Source organism: Micropterus salmoides, unplaced genomic scaffold (genome assembly GCF_014851395.1).
Source record: "Micropterus salmoides isolate LMB-PRFRI ecotype aquatic unplaced genomic scaffold, ASM1485139v1 Ms_hic_scaffold_14, whole genome shotgun sequence".
Taxonomy (NCBI): domain Eukaryota; kingdom Metazoa; phylum Chordata; class Actinopteri; order Centrarchiformes; family Centrarchidae; genus Micropterus; species Micropterus salmoides.
This window is the reverse complement of record NW_024040485.1, coordinates 27364875-27379234: the sequence shown is the minus strand read 5'-3', so window position 1 is coordinate 27379234 and position 14360 is coordinate 27364875. Positions and strand designations below refer to the sequence as shown.

The following is a 14360-nucleotide window of genomic DNA, read 5'->3' as shown; positions in this document are numbered from 1 at the left end:
ATTGCATGGGACTCTGGGAATGGGAATTTAAAGTGTTTGAGAGGACCAACAGATATTTGACCAGGCTGAGGGTTTCTCTCCAATACCCACAATATAAACAATTCACAGAAAAGGAAACACTGGTCAAGGGAAGAAACTTTAGCAGAGGCAATTCAAAGAGAGACCCCTCGTTTCTCTGATGGCTAGGTGTACAATTGGTGCCACAGGTTTGGGGGATAAAGGAACCATGAACTTTATTTTCCAATATCTTAAACAACTAATGTTAAAGTCTAAGGTATCTATTTCCAGTGTGCAGTCCATCCATGGCTTCTAGGAGCATCTAACATTTTCGATCAAAGGACACATTTACACATTGTGTTGCTTTTTGTCTGTGCTTAACAAATGCTTTACTGAAAAGCATCTTAAGAAGAATTGCTTATCAAAATTTAGACAAGTGGATGTCTGGGGAACAACAGTCTTGGGCACTTCAAGTGAAAAACTAGTCTAAATTTCAGTGGTAATATCATCATTATAACCAAGATCCAATAGATAATTACGCAACTGGATGTCTTCTCCTGCTCCTTGACTACAACCAAGTGTAAATTTGACTAAAATACAAATTCTTTGATACAATTTAAAATATAGTCAGGCAGTCTCCATGTGATGGCCAAGTTTACTATCTACATGTTGACTGTTTTACTTCATAACACTATTTCCAGATAGCCATGTTATGAATAACACACTTTACATCTCTATATTAATAAACACAATGAATAATGATCAATAAGAGCTCCATGTTATACAGGCAGATAAACTGAGAATAAAAGGCCCTACAGTAGTGATGTGTGGGATATTTAAAGTCAGTGCAATAGAAAAGCGTAAGGCTCGTTGGTGTCAGTACTAGCAGTCAGCCACTAGATGTAGACAAAGACCATGTGTTTGAATGGAAAGTTGCACTAAAACCTACTGCTATTGCAAAAGCTAAGACACTTGTAGATGATCAGGGACACCCCCTTGCCTCTTCATTTGAATGGTTGTCTTATGGATGATGATACTGTGCTCCTCCGTTTATAAAAACAGATCCAAGTTTTCCCTTGCTCCACAAGGCAGGCCATTTAATTTATTAATAAATGTATTAATAATAATAATAATAATAATAATAATAAGGTATAGTCATGAGTGTCCATATATCTATCTATCTATCTGTCAGTGTATGTTTGAAATTGTGTTCATTGGCGTTTGTTTTTCTTGTCTTTTGCTGCCAAATGCCATGTAATTTTTTCTGAAACCTAATTTCTCCATGGGGACAACAAACAAACAATTCATAATTGTAAATGGGACCCTATGAAATCAGTTTTATTTTTTCCAGATTCCAATTTATTTTCCCCCAAATTCTCTGTTTTCTGAATGTTTCTGAATTTTGTTTTTTACAATTTAAGCAGAAAGAGTGTGTAGTTATGTGGTGGATGAACACAATTTCAACAATTCAAAAAAGAAAACATTAAAAATCTAATCAATATCACTGAATTTGATGTATCACACATACAGTGAGGAAAATAAGTATTTGAACACCCTGCTATTTTGCAAGTTCTCCCACTTAGAAATCATGGAGGGGTCTGAAATTGTCATCGTAGGTGCATGTCCACTGTGAGAGACATAATCTAAAAAAAATAATCCAGAAATCACAATGCATGATTTTTTAACTATTTATTTGTATGATACAGCTGCAAATAAGTATTTGAACACCTGAGAAAATCAATGTTAATATTTGGTACAGTAGCCTTTGTTTGCAATTACAGAGGTCAAACGTTTCCTGTAGTTTTTCACCAGGTTTGCACACACTGCAGGAGGGATTTTGGCCCACTCCTCCACACAGATCTTCTCTAGATCAGTCAGGTTTCTGGGCTGTCGCTGAGAAACACGGAGTTTGAGCTCCCTCCAAAGATTCTCTATTGGGTTTAGGTCTGGAGACTGGCTAGGCCACGCCAGAACCTTGATATGCTTCTTACAGAGCCACTCCTTGATTATCCTGGCTGTGTGCTTCAGGCCATTGTCATGTTGGAAGACCCAGCCTCGACCCATCTTCAATGCACTAACTGAGGGAAGGAGGTTGTTCCCCAAAATCTCGCAATACATGGCCCCGGTCATCCTCTCCTTAATACAGTGCAGTCGCCCTGTCCCATGTGCAGAAAAACACCCCCAAAGCATGATGCTACCACCCCCATGCTTCACAGTAGGGATGGTGTTCTTGGGATGGTACTCATCATTCTTCTTCTTCCAAACACGGTTAGTGGAATTATGACCAAAAAGTTCTATTTTGGTCTCATCTGACCACATGACTTTCTCCCATGACTCCTCTGGATCATCCAAATGGTCATTGGCAAACTGAAGACGGGCCTTGACATGTGCTGGTTTAAGCAGGGGAACCTTCCGTGCCATGCATGATTTAAAACCATGACGTCTTAGTGTATTACCAACAGTAACCTTGGAAACGGTGGTCCCAGCTCTTTTCAGGTCATTGACCAGCTCCTCCCGTGTAGTTCTGGGCTGATTTCTCACCTTTCTTAGGATCATTGAGACCCCACGAGGTGAGATCTTGCATGGAGCCCCAGTCCGAGGGAGATTGGCAGTCGTGTTTAGCTTCTTCCATTTTCTAATGATTGCTCCAACAGTGGACCTTTTTTCACCAAGCTGCTTGGCAATTTCCCTGTAGCCCTTTCCAGCCTTGTGGAGGTGTACAATTTTGTCTCTAGTGTCTTTGGACAGCTCTTTGGTCTTGGCCATGTTAGTAGTTGGATTCTTACCGAGTGTATCTTCTTCTTCTTCTTTGGGTTTTTACGGCAGCTGGCATCCACTGAGTTGCATTACTGCCACCTTCTGTTTTTATTTACCCTTTGCTTCCATTCTTACTAAATCCGCCTATCTAATCCAGTCGCCCTCAGAAAACCAAATATCCATTTCCTACCCTCCACACTTTCTCCATACTCCAATAAACCTTTTACTGTATTATCTATCCGTCCTATTTTTTTAACTGTGTCATCATTTCTTGTCTTTCCTGAGTAAATTTCCTGCATGTTATAAGAATATGTTCTGCTGTTTCAGCCTCCTGACATTGTTCACACATTCCTGTAGGATGTTTTCCTGTAATTAAAAGTGTGCTGTTAAGATTGCTATGCCCAATTCTCAGCCTACTTATTATCACCTGCTCTTTCCTCTTTGCTCCCCTACTTCTTGATATACCTACTTTACTTTGGATTCTGTGTAAATGTCTCCCTTTTATTGCATTATCCCAGCTCTGTTGCCATTGTTGATTTACACTTCTCCACACTATGCCTTTCCCCTCTGATTTTGATAATTTAATGTTAACTTCAACATCTCCTTTTTTAACTGCTTCTTTTGCCACCTTATCTGCTACCCGAGTGTGCAGGGACCCACAGAAATATGACATTTTCCCCCTGCCCAGCTATTCTTGAATTCATAAATAAAACTTCATAAAGCAAGTCCAGGTGACTTCTAGTTGTGCATGTCTTCATGCTTATAAGAGCTGACATAGAGTCACTACATATTAATATTTCCTTATCACTAATTTGTTCTGTCCATTCCAACGCCATCAATATGGCAAACAGTTCAACTGCAAACACACTCAGACAATCAGATGTTCTTTTGCTAAGTTCTAACTGATACTTAGGAACAATAACTGCAGACCCTGTTGCATCTGTTTGCATGTCTTTTGACCCATCTGTGAAAATCTGAATACTTTCCTTATACTTACATTCCCTATAGCTATAATATACACTAGTTAAATCGGCATTCTTGTTATTGCGTTTAATCTCAAGTAGTTCCAAATCTACACATTGCTCTCCTGTCCACCCAAAACTTGTTTTTTGTGTTGTCTGCTACTTCCATAGTCTAACCTTGATCTTATTAAGGCTATATATATGTATTTCAGCAATGCTACTTACTGGTATGGGGTGGACAGGTGTCTTTATGCAGCTAATGACCTCAAACAGGTGCATCTCATTTAGGATAATAAATGGAGTGGAGGTGGACATTTTGAAGGCAGACTAACAGGTCTTTGAGAGTCAGAATTCTAGCTGATAGACAGGTGTTCAAATACTTATTTGCAGCTGTATCATACAAATAAATAGTTAAAAAATCATGCATTGTGATTTCTGGATTATTTTTTTTTTAGATTATGTCTCTCACAGTGGACATGCACCTACGATGACAATTTCAGACCCCTCCATGATTTCTAAGTGGGAGAACTTGCAAAATAGCAGGGTGTTCAAATACTTATTTTCCTCACTGTATATATTTTTTTAAACTGTAATTGCAAATATAAATGGGGACAATTAACAGGAGGAGTTAAGCTCCACATTCGGTGAAACACTAACAGAGAGAGCAGAGGACAGAATCAGCACCCTTAAATGACACAAATTATAAGAAATTGCATCCACATTTTGAGAGACTATTATATTTGCATTTTACAGTTTTAAATGTTACCAAGAAATATACAAAGCTTTTTGGTGCAGCCATGAACTTTAATTTCCAGCATCTCAAATTAATGTGAAAGTCTATCTATTCCCAGTGTGCAGTCCATACATGGCTTCTAGTGGCGTCTAACATTCACAATCTGAGGACACGCATTGTATTGCTTTTTGTCTGTGCTTAACACATTAACAAGTGTTTATCCAAAATTAGACATGTGGATGTTTTGGGAACAACAGTCTTAGGCACTGCAAGTGAAGAACAGTTCAAATAACATGTTTATACACATTTGTTTTGTCAATAACAGAGTAAGGAATGGTAGAATCTATGTATGATCTGCAGTGGTAATAATTCGCAATATAAACCAATACTGAATTTTCTTTAGTAGTCTTTATAGAAGAGCAACCATTAGATTCTCTCTTGTAGGTGCCCAAACTGACATTTGTATTATCCTTAAACACATCTTTTAATAAACATTAACTGAAAACCAAATCTGTACTCAGTTTTACATCATTTTCAAACAAAGTGCTTATCTCATCATATTCTCCAAATAAATTAAATACAAAGGAATTCGTAACACATACATATTAACCAAAGTTTCATGTCACATACCAATATTTTTACATAACATTTTCAATCAACAACACTTATTTTCCCACATTTAAATCCATGTATGATTGGATGAAATTAATTCAGTCATTAACAAATAGATCTTTTGTCCGCTCACACATTAGGCCGGGAAAATTTAACAAATTCATCGCTGTTACTGTGCTCACAGCTTATGAATTAAAGTCATCCAATTCTCACTGTTTTTCCTCTTCATCTTCCCATCAACCAATCATTGTCCTCAGTTTTCAGTAGGCGGGCTGTAGCTCAGGCATGGCTGACTGGCAGTTGTGTCAGTGAATGGGATATGAGCGGCTGAAGCAAAAGTGGGTCTGGAGGTTGGACTAGAGAAGTAAAAAAAAAAAAATATTTATACATGAAAAAACAATTATGAATGAACCACAGAGACTGTACTGCAGAGATGAACGATTAATCGTTTTCAAATCGAAATTGCGATTTGAAAGAACACGATTAACTAATCGTGAAGTCGGCGATTAAAATATAGGTTAATTACACAGCGCATCTGACCCGTTTTATACAGTCATGCAGTTACAGATTCATTCCGTTGTCATCCTTGTGTGAAAGACCTGCTCGCCAATCACAATCGCCATGCTTGTACTGTTACGGTCCTACTCACCAATCAGAGGGCGTGTTCATTTTACAACAACAAACAAAACTGGAGGAAAACGCGGAATGGCATCAGGCAAATGGCATCAGGCATACAGGCAGTGGCTGTGCTGCGTTTTGTTCCGGCATCAACTCATAGTGAAGTGTTTCAGCAGCAGAGTGTTTAGCTGCCAAACGTTGTTGATGTGTTGTTAATTTGTCATTTTGTCTGCTTTAACTATGGATAACAGTTCTCTGTCTGTTCTGGTCTCTGCAGGCTTAAGTTACAGATGCACATTTGACAATAAGAGCGTTTTGCCTGCCTGATTTTTCTGACTTGTTCAGATTTTGTTAATTTGTTGAGCTGTTTTAGTGCTTCTCATGATTAGTAGACGACGTAGTTAAATTGTATCTTTTTTGTTTGTTTTAACCGTTTATTGTTGATGTGTGACCAGATTCTCTATGCCGTTCTGTGTCTGACTTCCTGCCCAGTTCATCTGCTCTGTGCTGCTTGATATGGGTTACGTCAAAAATCAACTGGCAGTTATTAGCTAAACTTAAAAAAAAGAAATTGCAATATCTGGCAGAAAAATCACTATTAGATTTTTTCCCCCAAATCATTCAGCCCTGTTACAATAACTACATGATTTCTAAAAAAAAGAAACAATTCTGTATTGTAAAAATTTTCGTCAGCACAGGGACGTGTGCATGTATTTCTTACCATCCATATAAGTCAGTGTTGTGAGGAGGGGTGCATCTGGGGAAATATAGGTTGTGTATTGCAGATCCTCCATCAAAGGTGGCGTCAGCTGACCGGCAGCAAGTGATGTCATCATGGTTGAGGAAGAAGGGTTTGGGCTGATGTATTTCTTTTGACGAGCTCGACAGTTCTGAAACCAGACCTGGAGGGAGGAAGAAAGGAGACATAGCTGGTCTAAAAGGTGATACTCTCAATTGGCTGAACATTTTTCAGTACACTGATAGATAAAATGGCAGTAGCTTTACCTGAATAACCCTTCGGCTGAGACCAGTCCTCTCTGCCAGTTTCTGGAGAGTCTGGGCATCTGGGTTGTTATCTTTAGCAAACTGACTTTGCATTACCTGCACATGTAGAGACAACAGAGAAGGACATATAGTTGAAATCTAAGTCAAGTTTAATATTGTATTACTTTATAATACTTTAGTAGAGACGACTGCACTGTGTTCAAAAACAATGCATCAATTGTCAATGCCACTAGAGGACAGAAACACATCAAGTCAAGGTGACCAAATATCACTGGCTTATGTTATGACTAACATTGACTACACATTCAGAGCAACATTAGCTTTTGTTTGGAATCAAACCTTCCCTCTCATTTTAACTCAGTGTTGAACTCTAAGTTTTGAGAATTTTACTTTGATCTTTAGCTTGCTGAAATATATTGATTGACATGAGATAACATATATAATACATGCAATACTGAGGCATAGTCATATATTCTCTATAATATAAGTCATGGTATAATCACAATCTACTATCTGTGAGGTGTTTATGCAGAGCCCAAAGATTACCATTTTTTTTATAATTGATTCTGTTTTAATGTATATAGTCTGCTATGAAGCAGAAGGGAGTGACAAAACAAAATCTCACTCTATAACTTGTTATATTGTGAAAATAAACTTACCTACCTAATCTCATCATACTGTTATTTTAGTAGGAAACCACAGTAACCAGATGTCATGAGCATTTGCTCAAGGGAAAATGTTCATTGGTCATTAGAAATGCACTCAGGACAATTTATCCTATTATTTAATTATCTCTCTGCAGGTGGAATTCGTTGGCCTCACCCTGTTGTGGAAGTCAATGGAATATGACTACAGTCAGAAGGAAGGGTTGGCAGTACCTGTAACTGGTCAACAGTGAAGCTGGTCCTGGCCCTCTTAGCAGGTCTGGGTATGGTGCTGGATTCATCTTTGTCTGCTACTTCTTCATCTTCTTTTGGTTGATCTTCAAGACAAGACACAGGGCAGGACATTTTGAAATACAAGGCCGTGTTTCAGATGTGGTCCTTCTGAAAGTTTGTACTTCAGTAATATCAAAGATGCATACCTGTAGAAAGGCAGCATTGTTCTGAGATCAGGTTGTATTGGCACAATGTGTGTTAGTTGGCATTTTTTTCCCCATTCACTCTGTGATATAGAGTGGCAATGGGAAGATTTGACTATGTCACTACTGAACTGGAGACTTCTGCCACACTGCAATGCTGTATTTACAGTCTTTCATTCATTTTAGTAGAGCAGTGGTCATAGTGAGCAGACAGTGGAGATGGCTTTGTTAGATGTGTATTACTGAAAAGGAGATTATGACTTCTCTCCCTTCTTCAGCTCCCTTAGTCTTTTCCTCTCTATGAACAGCGTACACTGCCATCAGAAACTTCAACACAAGCAGCCAAAGCTGACCCATCACAGCCGTTTTAGCCCAGGCGTGTACTGTATTCATATGACAGAAAAACTTCAGTTACAGAGTATTTACAGCAGCTATGTGTGTGGGCAGACTGTACCACATTAATGCATTTTGTATATATAGTGTTTTTTTCCTCTGTAGAAGCCCTGGGGGCCTCATAGTACTCTTTCTTTAGATGAGAAATGTTTAGGCAAACCTAACGTTTTTTGATATCTTCAAATCCCTATCCATATTCATGGTAGAGAGTTTACAGATAAAAATCAAGATTCCAATGACTGTAAAACTAACTTGTGAAATGATGTAACCCAAGTAATGCTGCACTAAAATATTAGATTAACAATAAATATTTTAACAAACACAGATGGAAACACATTTTTTTTTTTTTTTATGATCCTCCTGATTAGTTTATTCACCAAAGACAACATTGCTAATCTACTTTAGTTATAAATGACTTGTGCCTTGAGTATTTGGTGTCAATAATTTGGTATCAAAAATCTAAACTGCTCCCTGCAAGTAACCATAGTATAATACAGCGGGTTAACAAGGTTTGTAAATTATTCTGATTAATCTGGGCATACTTTCTGCAAAAACCTCCATAGATAAAACATGTGGTATCTTCTATTCTTTTTTTTGGTAGCCCGTCCGGCTATGCCTGTATGTGAGTCCCTTCCTGTAAAACTGTTGGCTTTGAGGAGAGTGATATAACAGCGGTCTTTTTTTTACCAACGTGGTGGATAAAAGGGTTTATTTTGACAGAAACAACCAAACCCTTGCTATCTATCCATTTACTTGTCATCCAACCCACCATATACTCACCATTTTCCTTAGCATGTTTGATATTCTCCATCATAATGTCATAGTGTGGCCGGCAGAAGACCCTGTTCTCTAGTAGTCCACATTCCTCCCCAGTGGACAGCTGCCTCTTACAAGATGTGCAGGAGAAGCAGGCCAGGTGGAAGGTGCTGCCTCGGGCCCGACGCACCCAATCACTAGAATGGATGTTCCGGCCACAGCGAGCACAGCGGGTCCCATACCTCCTGAAGAAAGATATGCAACAGATGGAGAGGTGGTGGTGGAGTTTAGTGGAAGAGCTGCAATTAGGTGACTGATCAGTTAGTAATACCTAGTCAAGCAATTAGTCTACAGCACTTGTATAATTGTTATGCAAGTGCGGTTTGTCAGGATCATTTTTATTGTTGAATAGACTCAACGTGCTTACTTAGCTAATAAATATATATTATACAAAGAAACTTTAAATTTTTCTTCTTCAAATGAAAAATCTCTAAACTCTTATTCTGTGCCAAATACAGCGACAGATTCTGGGGTTCTCTTGCCCACACAAGACATTTTGAAACAGTCTGCCAAGTACAAGAAAACTCCTTTGCAATAGCTGGGACTATTCACACACACACACACACTATAAATATTCCATACAAATAAATATTAAAAATTATATAAATAAATAAAACAGTAAGTGTGTGAGTACCTTGAACCAGAGTGTATGACAAACAGTTTGAGTTATGAAATCTGGCATGGCATATTGGTGTGTGTGTGTTTTTTTGTGTTGTGTTGAATTTGTGGCTGTCCATCTGATTTTACTAAATGTAAAATGCATGCTTTGGAAGAAGGATGGATGAGAGGGTGGAGCTGGGGATGGACAGGCATTGCTACTCCTGACAGGTCACCAATCACATGGTAGCCACACCCTAAAAGCATACCCTGATTTATTAGGACTCTCACTGACTTGAAAGTCAAACGTGAGCTGCAGGCCACTGCAGGGGCAAGGAATAAAAAATGCACTCTGCATGCGTGAGCTTAAACCTAGTTCACACTACACGATTTTTAGCCCGATTTGCCGGTCGGCAAGTGTCAGGCTGTGATCGGGAGTAAATCAGCGGCCGCCAGTCATTATGTGTGAACTACTCAACGAATCATCAAAACGGCTCCACGACACATCACTGCCATCTGCCAGATGTCTAGCATGCCAAATATCTGGAAGATATTGTGTTTACTGAGCTAATACATCAGATGAGAAGTAGGGGCATTTTTATAATTAGCTTGCAATGTGACTTCTTTTTACAATCAGTGGAGTCGCCCCCAGCTGGCCATAACAAAAAAATGCAGGATTAAGGCACGTCCGCGCTGGCTTCATTTCTCAGACCCAGAGTATCCTGCTTGGATCAAACATTAAAGCGTTTACAGTTTTGTTACATTTAAATTCTTTGTGCCACTTGTTCTTGAACTTCGAGTACACAGATTATCCCCACTGTGAAAATTAGAGACAATACTTCAAGATGATGGAGACTGATCATGTATGTTATTCCAATATGGCATGTTGTCATTTAATTATATTCATTTTCTCAAATGTTATTGTATTTTTAACTCCTGCATTTTCTTTTCTTATCCAAAGTGCACTTTTGTTTTTACATAACATCACTGGAGATAAAATTATGTTAGGTCTGACTTACCTAAAGTAGTCAAGTTTGCAGAAAACTTGTTTATCCTTGATGTAGCAGCTCACGTGTCGCCCTAGTGATGTCTGACATACACTGCACGAGAGGCAGCGCACGTGCCAGCAGAAGTTGTTCACCTGAGGTAAGGTAAAAAGATTTTAACATAATATGGCTTACAAGGGCTATTTTACACATCCCTTAAGAGTATATTTAATTATATTCAATTAACTGAAGGCAATAGAGGTTGCTCAAATTCTTGACTATGCATTTACTTTGCTGGGGGGGGGTACAAGGTAAAATTATAGTTTTTCCTCAATGGAGTCTGGTGTGCTGTTGCGCCCATTTGATTTGGTCTGAGATGCTGGTGTTCTAGTGCGACGTTTAGAGGCGGTGGATGTCACACACAGCTCCTTTAACTGGGCACATTCATGACCTCTTGTACAAGGCCTACCACTGCAGACATATACTGGGTGAGGCCTATCACCAAAGCAAATAGGGTTAAATGAGAAAGTGGTTTTCTTAATAATTTTGGTGACCTGAATGTCAGAGTAATCATGAGTAGACCAAAGTCCAACAATAACCAAAAATAATTTGACTGCAGGTTTTTAGCACTCTGCTGCATTAGTGTGAAGTGAAACATTCAGCTACTATGTGATCAAATACACGCTATAATTAAGTTAATTAAAAAATAAATTGACAGCCTAAATTGAGAGAAATTTACAAATTAATTGTTTTGTAAAGATCACATTTATTTAACTTTTTAAAGCTATCTAACAGGCTTAAAAACTTTTGCTCAAAAATCTTTGAGTAGGCAAAGTGATACACTTAGTAGAAACTAAGGAAGAAGAAATGTCTTAAAACATAGTGACACTTAACTGAAATAGCCTCAAGCTGTAAACATAACTGCCCTTATATATATATATATATATATATATATATATATCCTGTGCATTGTTGTCAAACACTTCTTGCTATGATACAGTATATTATCGAACAGTGAGTCTGACCTTGAGGAGGTATCGGTCAACTATATCTAGGCCGCAGGAGGTGCACAGTGTTTTCCCCTGCAGGGAGGCCACAGGGGGGGCAGAGGAGGAGGAGGAAGAGGAGAGGGAGGACGGGGAGTAGCAGTCCTCCTCGAAAATATCATCAGGCCCAGAGGAACCCTGTAAAAGCGACAGTCTGACAATGTAACAACAGAGTAGCTATGAAAACTTTTTGGGTTTTCAAAATTCTCTAAATAATTTAGAGCGTCGTTCTGAGTGAATGTAGCCTGAAAGCAAAGCAAGGGTCCGAATTTCTAAAGGTTTGTTAGCCTATTAGTTTGGGCATACTTTGTAAGAGTAAAAAAAAAAAAAAGCTACACTTTTTGGTTTTACATACACATACAATCACGCGCGCTACAATTCATCTTTTCAAACTCTGCCACTTTACCCCACCAGACTTCAGAAGTTGTTACTTAGATGTTGAAAACACCTACTGTGTCGACAAAAACATTCCCATGTTGTAACTGAGTGAAAACAGCCTCCGTCGGTCGCTGTTCTCCCTCCGACATGGTGTCAGTCCAGAGTGATGCGCAAGACCGTGACAACCAAGCACACTGCTGTCCCTTTCACATTTCCATGACAACCACAGTCATTAGCCACACACTAATAAAGGTCACTAAAGCCAAATAGACGTTCAAACATTGTGTAGGCACGTTTGTACCTTTATTTTATTTATGTGCAGTCATATGTCGGGTTAGGACCATTGTAGACTGAAGCGGTCCACATATTCAATTGGTTAATGTTTCCCCCCCTCATGATAAATAAAAAACCTCTTTGTGTAAAATGATGAAAGCTTAGCCTACTGGGCGACGTCAGGAGACCGGCCTCGCGCACAGCTGAATGTGATTCTGACTGATTGGGAAAAGCCGCGCACGTGCACCTGATAACGAGCCATCAGCCGGGCGCAGGTGAGTTTTACGCCCCGGTGTGTTCGCCGCATATTAACCTACGCCAGAAAACAGGTCTGACAATGCTGCGTTTTCTAACAATATTTGCAGCTACCTGTAGGCCCTATCCTCGTTCCTAATCTAAAGGTATTTTTGAAATCTAAACCTAAACCGTAAACCACCTTGTTTAATAAAGCATATAACGCCAACTGGTTCACGTGCGGAGACCCTTCACGTTATAAGTTTAGGTTTGAGCAAAGAGGCTGTTGGAATAACTGATCTGTAGACTATTACAAGGCTTTTATCAGATGTTGGGTGAATAAAAAATATATTAATGCAGATACAGTAAATAAGGCCTTGATGTAGTCTATTGCACTTTTTTCGGTTTGACTTCTCATTAAGACAGACGGAATATAATTCTTAAATCAACATATAGGCTACTAAATTAGCAAAATCAGAATCAGCTTTATTTGCCAGGTAGGCCTACACATACGAGGAATTTGACTCAGGATTGTACATTGCTCACGATGTAAATAAATTAGTCTAATAAATCCCAGAAGTATTGTCCCTGTAGGCCTGTACCTGATATGATTTTTTGGCCTTTACAGTATGACCTAAATAAATGTCAGATCCAATTGCTTTCTATACAATGATATTACTTTAACCTCGACATTGTTAATGTCAGGTTTGTGGTTCAGGTCTATATGTCACCTAGCGTAGGTTGTAGGCTATAAACCTGATGATTCTGAGCACCAGGAATTGGTTAACATTTTATAGATATATAATAGCCTCCTCCAAAATAAAAAAGATTGTTGTTTGTGTTGTGACGTTAAATGCGCAGCAATATGAGAAACTTGAAACATGTAAAACTAATAAAGTTATGTAAACCATTTTAGTTTAGAGTGCTTTAGAGGATTTATTAAATCCACATATAGGCTAGTCAAATCTTTCTGAAATTGTAAAGTAGAGCTATTTATCTACAATATGTTTGCAGGTTACTCACCACGCTGTTGGAGACAGAGTTAAACATGTTCACGGAGCATCTGCCTGCTCCTTCGGTACATTCCCGTCCAGCCAGATGTTTTTATTCCACAGCAGCAGCCTGAACTTGGTGTTTGACACAGTCCACTACTCCAGCGTGTCAACCCACCTGCTTCACCTTTGCTTCTTGCTCTCCTGGTGACTTTGTTCACAGACCACTTGTAAGAGCCTCAACTTTGTTCTAGTCATTTTAAGCAACCCAGCGCACCTCCCACTCTGATGACCCGCCCGCTGCATGCATCCGTGAAAGGTCAGGGTTTTTATTGTGAGGATCAGATGAGCCTCCGTTTTTCTTTCTCTTTATTTCCGTTCTTTCCGTTCTTTTTTATAGATGGGAACATATATGGATGTTACTGTGTCATAATGTAGACATTGGTCTAACGTCACTTGTATCATTAGAGTCCATTAAGGCTGCTGTCATTTAAGAAAATCTAACCTTATTAAAAAGTCAGCTCTCAAAGAGCTTTTCCTGTGAGAAGCATTATGAGTCACTTAAGCCCATGTGACACTATCAGTATACCTAATATTTTCCTTTCTTGCCATCAGGGTTATTATGAACACATCACAAGTCAAGTTTGGGGACTAAATCATATTTATTTAGTCATCCATTTTTGACAGCAGTAGCCTACTCAATATGGAAGACCAAAACTTCCAACATCAAAAATAAATGACTCATTAAATAAACTAATGTGCCATTAAATGCACCAAAAATAATATTATTAACAATGATAATATTATTATTTATTTGCAGTATTTATTTACCTTTGTATTATTCCAACTATTTATTTACTTTCTCATTGATGCCTATGTA

The 14360-nt window shown here is 38.7% G+C and overlaps 1 protein-coding gene across 2 annotated transcripts; it reads right to left on the bottom strand.

The window, feature by feature from the left end:
• Window positions 1-4499: 4499 nt before the first annotated feature.
• Window positions 4500-13707, bottom strand: LOC119902563 (LIM/homeobox protein Lhx8-like). Of its 2 annotated transcripts, none has more exons than XM_038718843.1 (8): window positions 13512-13707; window positions 11583-11741; window positions 10591-10712; window positions 8939-9159; window positions 7563-7666; window positions 6685-6780; window positions 6401-6581; window positions 4500-5417 (listed from the first exon to the last, which is right to left on the bottom strand). In XM_038718843.1, the coding sequence occupies exons 1-8, from the start codon at window positions 13536-13538 to the stop codon at window positions 5341-5343; spliced, it is 987 nt and encodes a 328-aa protein (XP_038574771.1). In that variant the 5' UTR covers window positions 13539-13707; the 3' UTR covers window positions 4500-5340. The 2 variants fall into 2 exon arrangements, with proteins under 2 accessions (XP_038574771.1, XP_038574770.1); XM_038718842.1 differs by lacking the exon at window positions 13512-13707 and adding an exon at window positions 12056-12228.
• Between the last annotated feature and the right edge of the window lie 653 nt (window positions 13708-14360).